This window comes from Sceloporus undulatus, chromosome 6 (genome assembly GCF_019175285.1).
Source record: "Sceloporus undulatus isolate JIND9_A2432 ecotype Alabama chromosome 6, SceUnd_v1.1, whole genome shotgun sequence".
Classification (NCBI taxonomy): domain Eukaryota; kingdom Metazoa; phylum Chordata; class Lepidosauria; order Squamata; family Phrynosomatidae; genus Sceloporus; species Sceloporus undulatus.
The window spans coordinates 66,347,402-66,367,487 of record NC_056527.1 but is presented as its reverse complement, the minus strand read 5'-3'; the positions used below and the strand labels follow the sequence as shown (position 1 = coordinate 66,367,487).

At 40.1% G+C, this 20,086-nt stretch overlaps 1 protein-coding gene across 1 annotated transcript in view; it reads right to left on the bottom strand.

Moving 5' to 3' along the window:
* HECW1 (HECT, C2 and WW domain containing E3 ubiquitin protein ligase 1) overlaps nucleotides 1–20,086 on the bottom strand; it is a 249,198-nt gene that overhangs the window by 55,462 nt on the left and 173,650 nt on the right. Inside the window, exons 11-13 of the mRNA XM_042473588.1 lie at nucleotides 15,858–16,008; nucleotides 7,719–7,849; nucleotides 5,725–5,846 (exon numbers count right to left, since the gene is read on the bottom strand). Of these exons, the coding sequence (XP_042329522.1) occupies nucleotides 5,725–5,846; nucleotides 7,719–7,849; nucleotides 15,858–16,008 (404 nt within the window). The remainder of the gene's footprint in view (nucleotides 1–5,724; nucleotides 5,847–7,718; nucleotides 7,850–15,857; nucleotides 16,009–20,086) is intronic.

Below are 20,086 nucleotides of genomic sequence, written 5' to 3'. Positions count from 1 at the left end.
TCGCCGGTGACACTGGGCGGTTTGGAGCCATGGGTCACATCGTCGGTGGCACTGGGCGGTTTGGAGCCACGGGCCACATCGTCGGTGGCACTGGGCGGTTTGGAGCCACGGGCCACATCGGAGGTGGTGGAAAGGGTCCCGGCCGGGACACACACCACGCTGGGGATGGCGACTCTCCCCGATCCCACGCTGGAGACACTTGCCCGAAAAGATGAAGGCCAAAGGCGGACAGAAGAGGACCGCGAACCTCCCTCCTGCACTTTATTCAGGGCGATCGCTGAAGCGAGCCGGGACTCACGGTTCTTGCGAGCCTGAGAGGAGAGGGATCTGCTGAGCAGGCAAGCCTTGGAGTCGTGATTAGAGCCAAGGCACAGCAAGCAGGAGGAATGCGGATCCTGGACGGGCACCTTGCCCTTGGAAATGTCGCACTTCAAGAAAGCCGCAGGCATTTCCGAAGTCGCCAAAGCCGATGGGAGAGTCCAAAACGAAGGTCTGGAGTTACCAGGGGCGGGAGACAAAGAATGGTCAAAAACGAAAGTGATTCCAAGCAAGCAAAGCAAGCGAAAGTTCCTCTGAAGCAGCTAGCGCGGCGGAAAAAAGGAACTGGGGAAAGAGCGGGAAGGCAGGGGCCTTATAACGGGTGGGCGGAGTTACCGCCAAAAAGTTTCAATATGTTGCAGAGTAAACTCTGCCCAGTGATTCCAGTAGGTTCCGAGCAGCACTGCGCAGGCGCAGTGAAACCCATTTGTATGATTCGCAGAGACCACGAAGAAGAACATCGTGTGTACCATATGAGCATTATATGGTGTGTTAAATGCCACATATGAGCTACAATGTTAAAGGCCTTAGCTACAGAAAATAAGGTACATCCTTTTGATATGATTTTCTACAATGATGTGTCTTCCTTAGGGATCATGACTATTGTGTTCTTTCGCAGTTTTCAAAGACCCCTGCTGTTCATAAAAGTTAGTTCTTTGAATTTTATTTTATTTTCCTAGGTATACACATACAGCTATTTCAAAGCTAAAATATCTATCAACAGACCAGAGGTTGAACTTAAAACTGTTTTACTCCAACCACATGCTCTGGTAAATGTACAAGAGTAAGCACATTCCTGTCACAGTACAAACAAATACCAAAGAACTACAGTAATTAATATGTTGCTCCCTTACAACAGCGGTGTTTCTGAAGTGCATAACTATTTGGTTTGATATTCCAAATATGTTCAGCTTGTAATCTCTGGCTGTTTGAGCCAAGTGCTGTTTCTCTTAGTCCCTGTCTGGTTTAGAATGTTATCTGAGATTTTGCACAAGCACAGCTAGATTTCTACAGACCAGATGCTCAAACCAGCGGCATTTATGCATGTGGAGAAGTTCTTTAATGTTGCATCAGAGCAAACTGCTTTGTAAGCCCATGAACAGAATACTTATGTGTGACTATCAAGAAAATTCTCAGTAACACTGGATTGAACAATGAGAGCACTCAACTAAGCAGCCTTCTGTTTGGACAGTGTCTCTCTTCTAGTTGGGCTATGTATGTTACACACTGAGACCAGAGGCCAGACACCATATTTGGGTTGTAAAATTGGCCGCAACTTTAACGCAGATATCACAATCATAAATCATATAGTCATACAGTGTATGCAACAACAAGGAGGAGGGGACATGGGACGATGGTTCAGTACCAGGTAATTCTATACATGGAGGGTGGAAACCCATTTAGGCCATTTAAACCACAGTGCAGGAATTACACAATCATTATGTCTGAAATCTAGGCTGGGGGTGTGGTCACCTGCATTTGTCCCAAATGCAGACACTCTCACTTTGCCCCCTCTATCCATCTCCTACCAATTTAACTGATACCCAATGCCCGCTCCTCCCTTCCACCAGCTGCGGCAAGGCAGCAAGGCCATCCAAAAACAGAGTGTAAGGAAACTGATAGGCATGCAGAAATTACCATGACTAGGGAAAGCAATCATAACAATATAAGCAAGCTCAGAGATCATTAACCACACACAAAGCAACATCAAATACATAATCAATAATGTCAAAAAGAGTACTCATAGAAATATAGCAATAAAGCCACATACAGCATGGGGAAAAACATCCCCAGGGAAGGCAAAAAACCCATGCTCCAATAATAGCATTATTCTTCCTGGGCCCTGGAGGTAACCAGCCGAAGCCTGGGGATGCCAGAGGTAGTGAGAGGCAGCCAAGGGCAGGTGGGTGGGTCACACTGAAGTCCAGCCAACAATGGCCAGCTACAACATGGCCAGGCTTATATATGGCTGGAAAATCTTGTTTGAAGACTCTTGAGTCTTGTGAGACTTCACCTATCCTGACAGTGGCCCATCTGGCCCCGCATTGCTGCAAAACCCAAGACATGTATACAAGACACTTGCAAGTAATAGAGCAATTATAATCACAATAAGTTCATCCTATATTCTAGAAATAGATGGTAAAGGTCTTCTGAGTATGGATGCTTGCTCTTTAGTTTGGGTCTGTAGAAACTTGAAGTTATGGAAATGTGTTTGTTATTAATATAAGTTCTGTTGTTCAACGACTAGCTAAGCTGGCCATTTTAGTAGCCCTCTGTGAGTTTTAAAAAGACCAAGAATTTCACAGGTTTATTTTTTTAAAGCTTTCAAGGAAATAAGTATCTGTTTTCCATTCCAGCTCCAGCTGCTGGATAATATTTTCCAACTCAAATTTCATGGCCATAATTAATGGTTCTACATTTTAATTGGAGCTTGTGGTTAAAATAGTATAACCACATTAAGCCAAATTTATGTGGCATATTATTTTTACACAAGTGGAATTTGTATGACTGCCTTAACAGATGTTTCAGCAGGTCATTCTAATTCCTTTGGCAGAATACAGATTCGTTATTGTAAAAGAAAAGGTGTTACTCTGTTCAGATTAATTTGACACTCCCTTTGATGCAAGATCTACTAATTCAAGTTAAAAGCCACAAAGGGCTAAGCAAGTTATATTCTGATAAAGCTTAGATATATTTTTTTCTGAATTTTATCCGAATACCCCTGATTGTACTAATATTAGACCTCAAGGAGAAGAAAGTATACCTCTATTAGGCATTTCAACATTCTGCTCTAAGAAAGTATGAAATGAGTTTTCAGAAGTGTCTGTCTATTCTGTTTAGCTAATTATAAAGCTAAATTACTGATCTATCAGAACAGTAGAAAATAAGATTTACATAATCAGATTATGTAAATCTTACATAATTTACAAAGTCTTTAGCCTTCTCTGCCAAAAACAGATTAGAACCTTGGACCTAGCCAATGGGAGCAAAGCCAGGAAAAGGTAGGGGCTGTTCCCAGGAGTAAGCATGAGTATATAAGAGGGAGCAGCAGGTTTGAAAATTGTTGATGTGCCCTGAGGGGTGAAGCTCCATTGAGGCTAGGCTAGGCTGCTATGAAGGACAGTTAGAAAGGGTTTTAGGTACCCAAGGAAGGTATGAAGAATGTCCTTAATTAAAGTGTTGTAGTATCCTCTGGGAGACATAGTGTATGGTGACTAGTGAACTCACAGGTAACTAGAAGGGTTATAAAATACAAAAGTTTAATAAAGGTTGTGTGAGAACTTAAGTCTGTAAGGAAATATATATGTAAAGCTATAAAGAAACAAAAACAAGCTAAATAAACTGTTAAACTGTGTAACTAATAAAGTACAGTGGAACCTCGCCATACGCACGTGCACCATACGCGGCCTTGAGAATACGTGCTCAAGCCGCGGCGTGCGTGCAGGGCAGAAGGGGCGGCGCATGCCCGTTGTGCCCTGCGTGCGCCTGCACCGCCGCGCACGAGCCCCATTGTTTACAATGGGGCTCGAGCATAGGCGGAAATCACCATATGCGGCGGGATCCGGAACGGATCCCCCGCGTATGGCGAGGTTCCACTGTATTTATACACACCATATCCATTGTGAACACCATCCACTTAAAGAGATACAGTATTGTATTCAGTCTGACTTGTAAATAAATTTATTAATTTGTTTCTACAAGCAACTGTCTGAAGTGATTTCAGAAACACTTTAAAATGCTACCAACATTGAGAAAAGTCTTTTAGGTTTGGGACACATTAGATAGTAGGTGTGTAGCTGTCAAAGAATAATTGGTGTCAAGATGGGGAAAAAATTGAAACCCAGTAGGCTGGCATCTAAAGAAAGTTATAGCGCAGGAGAGACCTAAGAGAGTCCCGGGTTTGAGTTTCGCAGTGAAGAATTGGTGGGATAGTGGCCATCACCTTCATATAATTGGTGGCAGTGGTGGGATCAAAAAGACTCATTGTGCTGTCATCTTAGAAAAATAGTTGGGTGGGTGAGCATCACTTTGACATAATTGGTGGCAGCGGTAGCACACACTGAAAAGGAGCGAAAAGTTTTGAGAAATTTTGGCAGTGCCACTTTGTCTACTTGACAACAAATAAGAGTTGTGATTCCCTGTGACACAAGTGTGACTCCACTGTGAATCAATGACTGAGTACACAACTACACAGCTCAGTTCGGTTGTATCTGGACACAGAGTTTTAATTTATCAGTTTACAAACCACTCAATATTCCTTGGCCAAGAAGGAACCACCATGCAGTAGCAGCTGTAAGATGTGAGACTTGGGATTGCTCTGACCAAAAATCCACAACAACTTCATGTAAAACAGAAAGTTTATTGTAAAAGATAAGGTAGAAGCACCCGGGACCACGTCTTTGCAGAATCTGAGGCACACAAAGGGGGATCCTTAATTTAAACCGAGAACTGGCCCCTCACCCTTTTTTCGTTTTGGTTTCCCCCCCCCCCCCACAGCGGATGTTGAAGCCCTATATCAAAGCAACCCCAAATGCAGGCATCATTTGGTCTGCAGACATTCTCTGCCCTGGGGAAGCTATTGATGCCTTAATTGATGACTTGTATCTGTGGAACCTCTCCCAGTCATAAATCTGTCTCAGGGCGTGAAGGATTCTTTGCCCTGCTAACCTGTGTTCTGCTTACGTGACTCATCCGATTACAGATCATGGCCGCAGATGGGCATTTCCCATAATGCTTTTCTAATTGAGTCCTATAGATACATACCTTTATTTAATACATACATATATTGCTAATACACCCTATGATTTACATTTATATATGATATATATATATGTGTGTGTGTGTGTATGTTCACTACTAGATAGGATCAGCAGCTTTAAACAGTCTGCCACTCCTAAGATGCCGCCTTCAAACCTTCCAACACATCATACCTCAAGGTAATGGTTGTATGTACATATCATCAATGTGCATGTAACTAATTACTAACTTAAATGACTTAATCTATACTCTTTAACTCATCATGACAGAACCCCGAATGAATAAACGAATGAAGGGGGTTTCTGACATAAGATAGGAAGCCAAGTTTCTTCTGGGTGGTGATCCACTTGAATAAATTGTTGGGATTTCCACATAGGGTCAGCAGTAAAGAGAAATGCCTAGAGACATCGAGGCTTGGCAAAAAATGGGGAAGGTACTTTCTTTCCTTTGCCTTCGCATCTCTAGACATGTGGAGTAAGTAAGGGGGAAGGGATGGCTTGGTCAATACAAGAGAAAATGACCAAATTCTTCTTAAGACAAGCAAATAAACATACAGCAAGCGAATACCATGCTAAAGATTTTAATTAAGCCTAATTCACTGCCAAAGTAGGTCATCAATCAGTTGGAGACCAAGGCTCAAACACTTACATAGTTTGCATGCAGCACCGTGAAGAATTCTGGATTGGTGATGAATTTTACAGCTGGAGACTGCAGCAACAAAGTGATTTTCTGTGAATTCACAGGTGAAACTGGTATATCTCTTCTAATTTCTGAAAATAAAATGATCTTTATGTAAAATAAAGCAAGGGAACACTTGCATTATAATCTGTGTTGTTCCTCTCCTGTTCTTCTACTCCTAGCCAGCTGAATGAATCCCCCCCACCCCCAATTTCCTAATGGTTACTAAAAGATTTCTTCGGTCTTGCCTGCACTGGCCAAGATATTCTGGAGACAGCTGAGCTGACCTTCCCTGTTACCTCGGCCTCCATCCCACACCATGGCTGCTATCTCCATGGGTGTCCCACTGAGCCACTTGGCGCCACCATGGGTCACTTGCTTCTGAGGTCAGAATGAGACACCCGGTGACTGTCAGAACAAGCAACAAGAACAAGCAACAAGCTGCGTCAGAGGATGCACTTTGTGGCTCAGTAGAATGCCCATACAGACTCCCATCGCGGCACAGGAATGCAAGCCTCCAGACGTGCTCAGATGATCCACAGGAACAAGTAAATTTTTTAAAAATGTGTTGAAATGTTGTTATATGCTAGTTCTGATGCAGAATGTGCTAGATGTCATCTGGATTACTTACACTAGAACTGAGGTTTGGGATGTGCATTGTCCAAACAGGAAAATAAGGGGGGCAGGGGCGGGGAACAGGCCCTTTGCAGACAAGGCCCTCATCTTTGGCACAAACTTTTCTTTCATACTAATCTTGGCTTTGTAAAATAAATATCTGAGATAAAACCAGGTAGATCCTTCTGTCTTTGATAAGCACTGTTGTTCTGTATAAAACACTATTTTAACAACCATTCAATGATTAAATGAAAATTTAAAAAATACCGTAATTTAAAACAACGCATTTTCTACAATTTGAGAATCAAGAAAAATTATGAAGTAGAGTCCTTTTTGTGCTGTATCACTTCAGGCACTTAGGTTGGGGAAAGTACTTGTGTATGCTGTTCCATATAAAAACAGAAAAATAAAAAAGGAGAAATAAAAAAAGAAGAAAGGAGTTTTATGGCACTTTAAGATGAATTAATTTTTATTGCACCATAATCTTTTGTGGAGTTCAGCCCACTTCTTCAGATGCTTCGGTTCCATGACCCCTCCCTGGATACCAAACTCCACGAATGCTCAAGTCCCATTATATACAATGGTGTAGTAAAATGGTATCCCATTGTAAAAATGGTAAAATCGAGGTTTGTTTTTAGAACTTAATTTTTTTTTCAAGTCATGGATGGTGGAATCTGTGGATTGTTGTGGTGTGCCTTCAAACTGTTTTGACTTATGGTGACCCTACGGTGAACCTATCACAGGGTTTTCTTGGCAAGTTTCTTCAGAAGGGGTTTGCAATTACTAATCTCTGAGGCCAAGAGAGTGTGACTTGGCCAAGGTCACCCAGTGGTTTTACATGGCTGAGCTGAAATTTGAACCCTGGTCTCCAGAGTCCTAGTCCAATGCTCAAACCACTATGCCACCACTATAATCAATGCTCTTCACATGTAGAAAACTGTAACACAGCCATGTGGTGTCAGCTGGCTCTTTTCATGGAGACCATGGATTCTAATTCTTTTGACTGGAGACAAGGCTCACATGACAAAATTTCAGACAAACCATTTCCCTGTAGAGAGGAAACTACACAGTATATAGACTCTGACACATAATTTTCAGTGCAAGAATTGTTTTATATGCAGGAATATTAATGCCTAGGACACCCCTTCACCCGGTCTCAAATTGTACAAGTTTGAACAGGTAACTTCCCAGACCAGCTACACTGTCTCAATGAAAATAAGGTTATACTTGTAGAGAGCATTTGGTGCTGTTACAAGTTTTCTCCTACCAAATCATCCCTTGTCCACTTAGCTTTTTTACTGTAAAAGAATGACATTTGGCATAGTACCGAGCCATCTGAAATGTTTTACCTGAATTTGGTGGTGAAGGATCCGCCTCAGAATCACTGCCTCCTCCAGGAGGGATCCTCTCCACCCTATTGCTGACAACAGTGTCCTCTTCTGTCCTTTCTGTTGCAATAGTCCGCTGAATATTTTGGTACCTTGAGTTTGAAAAGGGAGAGGGAGAAGAATATATTTGTCAGATAAAATAAGCAGAGTTCTTTCTCCTAAGCATTGGAAATGTCAGTTTCAGCATTCAAGTTAATATTCTATTTTATTTACCTATTTTGTACATGGAATTAAATGCTTTTCTGTCTCAAAGGCACTCACAAGATAACATTCATTAGAAGCATAAAATGAACAAAAGGATAATGAAACTGTTAAATGGAGGTGGGAAGCATGGATTGGCTAGAAGATAATTGTTTTAATCCTATAGTGGGCCTGGCACATGAGTGGATTAGCTATATGTGGATTTCACTGTCCACGGATTGACATATCCCATATTATTCAGGGCAGGTATGTGCACATGGATGTGCTGATGCAAGCATACAAACTTTGCTATCCATTGAATAATATGGGGTATGACTATCCACATTTTTCCCAACCACCAGTGGGAGGGCAGGACTGAGTGGATGGAAAGGATCAACTGTATATTGTTTACTTAGCTTCTAAGCTTTAATACACATTCGTCTCTCCACATTTGTTGCTTTGACTTTTGGGGATTTGTTTATTCACATATTTTATTAATATGTTCTTTCTAGGAATATCTAGGTCCTCCAGTGCAACTCTATGGTCAACTTTAACCAAAAGTGGCACTAAAGGACCTAGAGATTCCCACAGAGAACACTCCAGTAGGCATTTGTAGCTCCTCCAGCGCAATTCTATGGTCAATGTCTAGCAGATATTTACTACAGAGTTGCACTGGAGGACCTAGAGATTCCTAGAAAAGTGTTCTCTTAGGTAAAAAATAATAGTGTTTTTATTTGCAGTTTTTCCACATTTACGGGAGTCCCAAGCCCCTAATCCCCACAAATGTGGAGGGATGAGTGTATGTATCCCACCTTACTCCCAATATGGGGCACAAGGTGTCTAAAAATATTAGTAAAAACAACAATATTTTAAAAAATGGATTATTACAAAAGTTTAAAAAATAACAAGCATCTTAAAAATATTAAGTTAAAATAGTTTTAAAAGGAAGTTTAAATGTTTTAACAATGTAACACATACAGTCTACTGCAATTACAGACCTGCAACAGATAGTTACGAGTCAAAGGCCTGGGTAAACAGAAAGGTCTTTCCTGATAGAAAGGGAGCAGTGAGAGAAACCAATGTTTCAAACAAATAGCTAGGACATGTAGGGTTAAAGTCAGAAAAGCAAAAGCACAGAATGAGCTCAGGCTTGCTAGAGAGGTTGAGAACAACAAAAAAGGCTTTTTTGGGGTATGTCAGTAGCAAAAGAAAGAAGGAGGATATGGTAAAGCCACTCACATTCTAGAATGTTAACTCTGGGCTCAAGAAGACAGGGCAGAGGAGCAGCCAGAGGCCACTCCTGCACCAATTGCTCCAAGACTGCTGTGGGACGTGGTAACCAACGGGTCATGAAAAGGAATGATAAGAAACTGTTCTCATCTACTTTTCACAATGAGCTGAGCAAATGACATAAGGGATGATTGGGGACAAATCCAGTTCTTTTCACTGCCTCAGGGCTTTAATCCAGTGAAAATAGGGGGGGGGGGGAGATTTATTCTGGATTTGAGTGAAAAATCTCGATATTTGTGTGTGCATGTGGACTGTGCTCTATGGTGACATCATTGCAGGGCTAGGGGGAAAGAGTTCAGAATACATACATTTGCATGCATGGGAAGAGAGGGAAAAACTCTGGAGTTGCCACAGCTGTATGACCCTGCATACTGCATTTATTAGACCAAGGTGAGTTCGAAAGGAAGAACTCCGTGTAGATGGTTCTCTCAAACCTGCCTCAGGATGTGTACAGAAGCTGTGGTCACTGAAGATCAACGTAACCCAAAGGTAAGTTGGATTTTCCTGTCAATGTAGGTATGCTCTCAGTTTGCAAGAATTGAAGTAAAACGAGAATAAAGGGGGAAAGTGGGAGCAGAGAGAAACTGGGACATTTTAAAACCAGCTTAAAAGTGGGATGACAGAGGATTAATTAGGTCTGTCCCTGCCATATTGGGGCAGCTGGAGTGTATGATAGGGTTATACTTATGGTGCTTAATGATTACTAGATTGACATTTTACATTATTATTATTATTATTATTATTATTATTACCCCGCCTTTCAGCCCTAATGGCTCTCAGAGCGGCTTACAATTATTATTTTTAATAAGACGGTTCCCTGCCCGCAGGCTTACAATCTAAAAGACACGACACAAAAGGAGAAGGGAATGGTGGTGGGGAAGGGGATGAAGTCCAGTGGTTCTTCTCTCCCTCTGATGCCTGGACCAAGGCAGATGGACTAGAGGGAGGGCTCTTCTTCTTCAGGCTAGCCCTGGTGGAGCTGGGCCAACCTATTCTCTCCCTCCCAGGCCAAAGGATGACAGTTATGGAGGGAGGAGCCTTTAAAACTTTAGATGTTTTTTAGACTGTATGCTGTTGTAAATTTATGACCTAGGTAACCCAGGGCTTTCTGTAGTCCTGGTTCTAGGTAAAGAAGCAGAGTACCAGTTATATAAATGAAGTAAGTAAACTATATAGGAATTATTATGTATTTTCATGTTCTTGTTCAGTTTAATTATTTGAATAAACTGGAGATGGCTTTTTAAAGGCTAGGCAAAGACAAACAGAAAAAGAATAGAAGTGAAATGGAATCAAGTAGAATTAAGAGAAAAGGTGTGAAAATTTAACAAATTTATGCTTGACGAAGAGTGGAATATTTTTTGTCCAGTGTTACTCATTTCTGCAACAATCAAAAGTTTATGAGGCGAAAGGGAGAAGGTGCATGTGTGAGAGGGAGAGCAAATGCAAGTAGGTAAATACAGCAAACTTAACTTTTTAAAAAACCAAAAGGAGCTGATTTGTTATTTTGCCTTTACACATGCCCTTTACAAACAAATTATTATATTAGACTTCACAACTATATTAACACAGCTCTACTTTCCCCCCGTCTTTTTATAAGACTCTATAAACCTTTTTATTCACTTCACAGCGGGCTGATTGAGCAAACTTTCCATTCCAATATACCCTGGTTTTTATGACCCCCTGATGCAACAGCAGAACAGAAAAAAGTAGTCCGTCTATTCAGAGGGTGATATACATAAGCTTTCTATTTAATTAGATGGCAGAAAATCCCCTGCTGGCAAATGATGCCAAGGAACTGAAGCAGTGAGCCAAGAGACTGCTACTGTTTATTCTCAATTACGTAGAATAATCTTCAATAAATTCCCCCAAATGCCAGCATAATTTGGGGGGGGGGAGTCTTTATATAGATACATTTGAGAAATCCAATCTGTTTTCAAAGGATTACTGTGGAGGAGGTTATATTTACTGTGGGGTATGCATTAGAACAATAACTTTCAAACTTTCTGTTCTCTGGAAATCCATTCTGTATTGACTGGTTTATCGGGACAGTCCAGCCACAGAATACTGGGCAAGCTGTAGAAGATCAATTCTGAGGCACACCCCGAGGGCCTACTTGAGTCTTACTTTTGCAAGGCTCTTGTATACCAGCTCACTGTAATGGAAAGTAAATGGAAGTGAAAAATGTTTCCAGGGAAGTTTTTCCTCTAACACTGCTGGTTATCTGAATGAGAAAGCCACAAAGCTACTACAACATGCTTTGTAATAAAATGTCAAGATAGATGCATTACAACATAGTTTTGTATTTTAGTCATTCTACTCTAAACAAATTCTTGCAGCTACACAAACACTGCCCACTTCATCACAATTTAGGTTTATACAGAGTAATTCTTCCTAGCCATGCAATCATTCTTATGAAGTTGGGAACAGTTTTTTCTTCTGTCTCTCACCACCCTCATTAACCCCACAATTTTTAAAAAGGTGATATTTAAATTTCACAAATAGGAGGTATTGGAAGGAACTCCTAGCTCCAGACATTTCCCTCAAATTACCTGGACTGGCTGCATTAGTGAAACTATTGTAGTAGTATGTTTTGAAGTGCAGGCACTTATTAAAGCAATTGCCATAGCCCAAAGAGAGTTCAAAAACACATGTAAATGTGTTCTAGCAGTGTAAATCTCCAGTGGAAGTTGCTATTTTATAAAGATCATGGGTCTTAGGTGCCCTTTCAAGACCAAGCTATGCCCAAATGTTCTTCATCTCTCCAGATACTATGAAGTCTGCACCTAAACTCAGAGGGTTCAGGGGAACCTGAGGGGATGACAGATGATATCATCCCCACTATTAAAAAAGTTCTGATAGTCTACTACATAAGTGAATGAAGCCCAATTAATAAGGCATGGTTCTTATTCTTCTTTTTTATGAATCATACTTGTACTTGATGGAATCTTGTAAACTGGGCAAACAATAGGTAGTGTCCATACCACAAAAATGGCATGTGGTTGCTTCCCAGTTATGATCGACCTTTGCATAGGCTGTTTGTTTTTTTAAAATTGAGTATCTTAAGTTGGTGTTTCAGATCTTTCACTGATGCTCTTTTGGAAATACCTTCCTTCTTGGAAGTGCACCATAAAGAATAACACAAGGAGTGTCTCAGTGGTGGTCCTCCAGCTATTAAATGCTCCCCTTAAAGATTTGTGCTTGGCACCTAATGTGTGTGCACATGATACATTTTTTTATTCTCCCAATATTTTAGACCTTTTACGTTTGGGGATATTACCTAATTTTGTCATTAATGTTACTATTTTATTAGTATTTTAACACATTTTCCATTTGCCACTCCAGAATCAACTAGATGAAAGAAGGATGGCAAAAGATATTTTTTAAAAACAAAATAAGAATCTTGACTCTGATTTTAATTTTTTATTATCTCCTATGTTATGCTAAAGTTGTTAAATTACCCTTACCGCTACTCTGACAAACAGAAAAGCAGCATATACATTATTGTACTAAATAAATTAATAACACTGCATTTAATGTAAACACCTGTTTTGGCCATTTTTCAGGTAGTGTCCAAATATGAAACGCCAAGACTTAAATCTAAAGGAATTTTTCACAATTCCAAGCAAAGCTATTTTATGATTTGATGGTCTGTCTACTTTTTAGCTATTAACATTAATTAAAGAATTAGCAGAGAGTTCTTTGTGCAAAGAAGCCATGGGATGTGAAAATTACTCAGTTGTAATGTGCTTAGATTCCAACAGGGAATCCAATCTGGGGAAATAGCTGCTAATGAAAATCCTTTACTCAGTGCCATGAGAAAAGTATGCCAAAAGAAACCACAAGAAAAAGATATCCCTTACACATCTTCAGCAAAATGCAACAACATATTTTCTTATAAGTCAAGTTGATTAAATAAAGTATGCAAAATAAAGTGATGCACTGAAAATGTTTAAAAGTAAAAGGAATTTTACTCTGAAATTAATAGATTACATAATTTCCAATCAAAGGATGTAATAGATCAGTTTAACTCTATACCAATCACACTTTGAGAATTACTGTGTCCTTCTCACTTTAAGGAGGATGTAGAAAAACTGGAAAGGGTTTAGAAAATGGCAATTATTTTGTTAGTTGTGTAGTAATAAATCCTTAGAGGAAAGGTTGAAGGAAATGATCTATTTAACAAGGAGTAGAGGAAACTCCCATCTACATACTAACCAGGCACAACTTGATTCGTACTTGGGTGGGAGTCTCCTCTACTCAATAACCTAAATATCCTAAACATACCAAATCTGTTGTTGTTGTGCACTTTCAAGTAATTTCTGATTTTTGTTGACCCTAACGCAAACCTATTGCAGGATTTTCTTGAAAGAGCTTGTCTAGAAATTGCCCTTATCTTCCTCTGAGGATGAGAGGGTATGGCTTGCTCAAAGTTACCTAGTTTTACATGGTAGGGATTTGAATCCTGGTCTCCCAGTGTCCCAGTCCAACATTCAAATAACTGCACTGGCTATCAACCCATTTAAAATTATTAACAAGAAAAAAATTCTAAGGTTCAAAACATACTCAAAAGCACCCCGTTCTACAATTCTGTGTATACTGCTTTTATACATGGCCCAATTAATGGACTTTATGGTTATAGTAAAGCAAATGAACACATTTCACCTGGCCAATACCTGTTCCAGAAGCTTCTCAGGGTTATAAACTCCTATCCTCCAATGAAAAGTAGAACATTAGGAAGGCATCCTCTTTAAGTTACAATTGAAGAAATAAGACTAGTTAAGTCAAGGCTTGTGTATGTCCCATGGATTCAATAGGTCTACTCTAGTTGGGACAAATCACTGAATGCTTGTAAAAAGGGGATAATTTACTACCAATTTCAATCCTTCAGTTAGTCTCAAAGATGCTAGAAGATCTCTTTGCATATTGATTTTGCAGACTAATTTGGCTATGTGTTTGAACTAGTTCAATTACAATTGGCTCTCTTCTTCTGCGGGCTTGCCATCCGCAGATTGGAGCATCCACGAATGGTGGCACATACATGTGGTGAGTACATTGTGCCTCCATGGGAAACAACAAGACTTGTAGTTCTGTGGATTTTGCTATTTGTGTGTGCGCGTGTGTGTGGGAGGGGGGTTCAAAACAGAACCCCATGTATATGAAGGGCCAACTGTATAGTCAAAATAGGATTTATACATACCATGCACTACAGCAGTTTGATACCAATTTAGCTGTCATAACTCAACTAAAGGAATCTTGGGATTTTTAGACCTTTTACACACACACACACACGGTGGCACTCATTTTGCTGGGGGGCTTGAAACCCTCCCACTGTGAGTGTGTTGCTTGTGCAGCCTGGGGCCCACAAGGTTTCACTCACACAAACACACCAGCAACTCATTCTGCTGGGGAATGGAAGGTTTTGAAACTCTCCTGCCACCAGGCTGCTTCTTCTGCAGCCCAGATTCCAACACAAATACACACACAGAGAGCTTTTGCCCTCCAACTCATACCTGTGGGGGTTGAGGTAGGTGGGCTAGTGCAAGCTGATGTGAACAAAGGCAAACCACTTTTGTCCAACTTCCATTCTTCCCACCCTCCAGCCTTTCTTGAGGGAGGCTAAACAAACTGAAAAGTATCCAGAATAGCAGGAGACACGGAACCATCAATCACTGCCCGAGTCACATTTGTAATGAATGTGGAAACAACTGTTTACACGGTTACTAAGCTATGTGCCTCCCTGTTCTCAGCAGCACTAGCCACTGCTGAGAAACAGGACTGGGGAAACACACAGTGTAATTATACCAGGACATTGGGTATACATGGTTGTACCTGCAAGAAGTTTATTACTATTTAGGTAAACCATAATATGTGAAACAGCCTTTTAAAATTCACCGAGGGAAGCAATACATAGGCTTAGGTAGGAAAAAACAAGGGTATTTTTTAGACAGTGAAGACTGGTGTTTATAGTATAAACACTCATTCTACTATCATTGCTTGTTAAATAAGTTTTCATAAAGTTCAAAAACATGCACACCCTATTAGCTCAGATGGACCAGTGGGACAAAGGAAATGAGTATGTATATATCTTAAAGGACAATTTAGTTATGACACCATTTTCTAGTCTTTAAAAAAAACACCACTGCTGCATGCATATTGATCCAAATACACTGCAAAAATAATCCAGTTTGAGATCACTTTAACTGCCTAGGGAAGCCTGGGAATTGTAGTTTATTATGGCACTAGAGCTCTCTGACAGAGAAGGCTAAATGTCTCACAAAACTACAGTGCCCTGAATTCCCTAACATTAAGCCAGGGTAGGTAAAACAGTCTCAAACTGGTTTATTTCTGCATTGTGTTTTGGGCCACAGTCTCAGTGACAAGTACCTTTTATGGTAGCCTGAATCTGCAACCCCACATCCACTTATCAAGATGTAGGATCCATCGAAGTCATTGGGACCTAGGTCTGAGCAGGCATGCAAACATTTTTACTGCAAGTTTCTTGTTCCATGTTCCTTTTGAGGTACAGTATACTAAACCTGTTAGACTCTCTCTATATATATATGGCTTATGAAAGCAGACAGGATTTTTTTTGGTGAAAGCTATTACAAAAATTGGTCCAACATAACTCACCGTCGATTGAGTTGCTCCATTTGTTGTATTGAGCCTGATCTACGTATCCCATCTGGAGTAGCTGCCGCAGTTGGACGCTGCCAAGTTGTGGTTCGATTCACATGATCAACATAGAACACCCTTCCATGGCTGTCTATTCGAGCTTCCCAATCTTGCATCAAACATTTATTTTAAAAAAGGGAGAGATAAGGTCATTTGTCCAGGGATATCCATTGATATATATCACCAGGGAAAACCAATAGCATAAATGTACACTTATTATGCAAGTATGTTAAGAAAAGGAAAAATATATTCTATCAAATGCACATTATTCCTATTAAAGGGCATTCTTAAATGAAAGACAGATTGGAGAAGCAACAGAATGCTTCATGAAACTCACACTGTTTGGGCGTATCTTAATAAGAGGAGCTTAGGGTCACAGTGCATGGGCATTAAGACAAAAAGAGGGGAAATGTTAGCATTTTAAATATAATTTTATATGGCAATGTTCATTATGTGAACAAGACTTGATCCTAGAAGGCAGCATACATATGATTATTTATTACTCCCCCCAAAACAAGGATACTACACTGCGAACATCCTTTCTGGATTTGTCAACTGCCTCATCAGCACTGGTTCTATCAATGCCACTGTCTTCAGTGCAGACAAAGTCCAGCACAAGTCCAGATTCCAAAACCCTGTGGTGCCTGGAGATTGAGCAGGGAAAAGGGCAAATGGAATGGACTTCTAATAAAATGAATAAAACGAGTTCTTGAGTTTCTTAGTCTCCTGCACATACAAAGGCCTTCTGACTGACAGTTCATGTGTCAATATGATTTATATAATTTTTATGTCTGGGATTTGGATTCTGTTAGGAAATCCAGGAAATGCTGCTTTACTCTGTATTTTTCCTCATTCAGAAAGTGCTAAATTTCGCAAAATACATCATAATAATTAAACTGTATATTTTGCAGATGTCTGAAGAGCATGCAGAGCAGTAGCTGATAAGGTGTATGTTTTTGTGGATACATAAAGCAAAAAGACAAAAGATGAAGTTATCTTAAAAACAAACCAATGTCCAATGTTTTGGACACAGATACCCACCATGCCCTACCCAGGCTGCAGAGTGAGCAATCTGTAATCATTATGGCTAGCCAGCCTCCAATGTGGTGTAATTGTCCAATGAATCAAGTAGAAAGCATTGAAATATCACATACAATGGTTAATGCCAACTGGAAAGCCTAGAGCTAGAAATGGCTCGACATAATTGGAAAGCACCATATTGGCATGACAAGCAGTGGGGAAGTATTGTAAATACACTCAAACCCAATTAGTAAACACAAAAGGCTTGTGTTGCATTGCATATTGAAAATTAATCACGATGTACACACAGACAATGATGACAAAAATCTTTCTTGGTTAGGGGCATTTCATGTACAGAGACAGTCTGTATGTATAAAAAAATCTTAAAATATCATAGCCATTGAAAAATCAACAGTGGTAACATACATACTAACAGCCAAATGTGCACCCATATACTACGAAGAACACCATGTCAAGACAATGCTAATGCAATGACAGAAAGACAATGCTAATGCAATGACACTACTTAGTATGTCCAACTAGATCTTATACATAGTTACTGAGATATAAATTCTAATGAATTAGATGGACATGGCTCACAAACCAGCAAAAGCATTGCCGCCATTCAGCTACTTCTTATGCATTCAGAAGCAAATCTCGCTAAATCCAATGGATCAGATTCAAAGACATTAACAGCAATGTAATTGGTTCAATAGTTCAGTGAGTACAGAAAGCTATTCTGGTTTTGAAACAAAGGGGTGAAACAGACGAGCAGCAAGGAGCGGCCAGAAGCCACTCCCAGCCAGAATACTTTGGGGCTGCAACAAACACACGCTGTGGCCCAAGGGAGCATCCTGCCACCATCCCAAATGGACTATGGAAAGGAGTGGAAAAGATCTGCTCCTTTTGAGCTGGCTTTGGGCCTGTTAAGGCGGCCCTGGCGTGGTCCCAAGGCAGCTTCCAGGTACTCTGGGGGCGTGTGTTGTTTAACGCCTCTGGAGCTCCCGGAAGTTGCCTGTCTGCCTGTCTGTTTCAGGCCAAAGATAGGAATCTGCTTTCAGACATCTATCACAGAATACTGGTGAGAAGCATGTGTATACTCACATCTCAAGACAGGAATAGAAAGCCTGTGGCTGCCCAGTGCAGTTAGATAGTACAGTAATTACTATCAGCTCTTAGTACTGTCTACACTGGCTAGAGCTGACTAATTTGAAGTTCAGCAGCCACCGGAAATCCATAAGCTGTGCATCCTTCTCTTACACCTTTTAGGAAGATTCTACCTTATTCTTAGGCTTCTACTAGGAAAATAACTTAAGACAGGCAAGCTCTTTATCTATTCAGGCATATCATAATCAACGTCCACATTTTTATTTCTGCTTTCTTTTAGGAAACACAGGAGACATCAGAGATATCTTATTGCAGAAGCAGAAAAATGAAAAATCTTTAGATTAGACTGCAGCTTGTTGCTTTTAAAAAGCCTGCATTAACATACTGTTCATTTGAGAAATACCATTCAGTATTCCTTTGAGATCTAACGGAAAACTAAATTAGTCAGATTTTGTCACAACTTTTCAATAGGCACAACACACTAAAAACAAACATGTTTAGAGATACAGTATTGTTACTGGAGGTACAGTGAGGTGACTAGATAACAGTATGAAGCTTCTTTTTTAAAAACCACAATTCTTTAGATTTTGAATCAATCTATAATAAACTTATGCAATTTCCCCACCTATAAAATACTTATATTAAAATGTGGATGAAATTAAAGTGCTTCCAAGACTGAACATAACTGTGGAATCCATAGGAATAATCAGAGATTTAAGTACAAAGGCCTGTTACAGACTGCCCAAATAAAGTGCTTCGGGTCACTTTGGAGGTATGTTATTTAAATGATGCATGGGTCCTAAGAGTCCGGAGGTCGCGCCAAAGCAACACTCCATTCCTAAGCACTGGAGTGCAGCTTTGGTGCAGCTTCCGGATTCTTAGGATGCATGCATCACTTAAACAGCATACCTCCAAAGAGACCCGAAGCAGCTTTATTTTGGCAGTCTGTAACAGGCCTTTGTCTACATGGAGTATATTTTACATTCTTCTTAAGTAACTTAACAGCAGGACACCTGGCTATAACCTAAAATCTAATTTGGCCTTACTTCTGCAAAGTGGCTGGGAAAGATTATACAGGAGGGAATATTTGCCTATCATATGAACTTTTCACTTCTCTTTGTTCTGTCTTAATTTACAGAAAGCTTCAAATAGACAACAGGACTCTAGGCAATGAAGACTTTCTTTTGCCTCTACTAAGTCAACAAGGTCAGAATCATATCCAGTGATGAGGTTAGGGAATACTGAGAGCTCAGTAGGCAGATGAATTATTTACAAAGGTCACAAAAAATAAAGCAACTGCATTCTGCACTGGAGGAAAAGCAAAAATATAAAGCTCTATTTTCAAGCCTTACTAAAAGGGAAATTTTAAACCCTGAGAATAAGCCTCAATGAACACAATGGGATTTACTTCTGAGTAGTCATGTAATGAATCACACTGATAATTTTCACAAGTATACAGTAATTCCTTAACCCTTAAAAAGGGTAACAGTATTACAAGTCACGGTGTGCCCTCTACTGGACAATTTATATTAATGTAAAGTACTTCTTTCAGCACAACACATTCTAAAAATGGTGAAAAATGCAGATATGCACTTTCCTGCAAGGATTGAAACATATAAAACATGAATATTCAAATCACGTCCAGTAATTTTGCCACCATCGCAATCTGCATTCATGTGCTACTTGTTATTTTAAGAATATAGTGACAAATCTTAAATGACTAGGAAATTTGGATTTTGCAGGATTCCCAGTGTGGAATTAATCATCTTCAGATAACTGTCCTCTTCACCTTTAAAAAGCAGCTGAAGATGTATCTAATTCCTGAAAGCCACAGTCTGATAGGACACTCTCTTGTGAAAGCTGAGCTGAAATGAATAGGAGCTTCAATTTCATTATGTAAGGCCTGATACAGACAGCCAAAATAAAGCTGCTTCAAGTCACTTTGGAGGTATGATGTTTCAATGATACATGTGTCCTAAGAATCCAGAAGCCGCACCAAAGCCACGCTCCAGTCCTAAGGACTGGAGTGCATCTTTGGTGCAGTTTCCAGACTCTTAGGA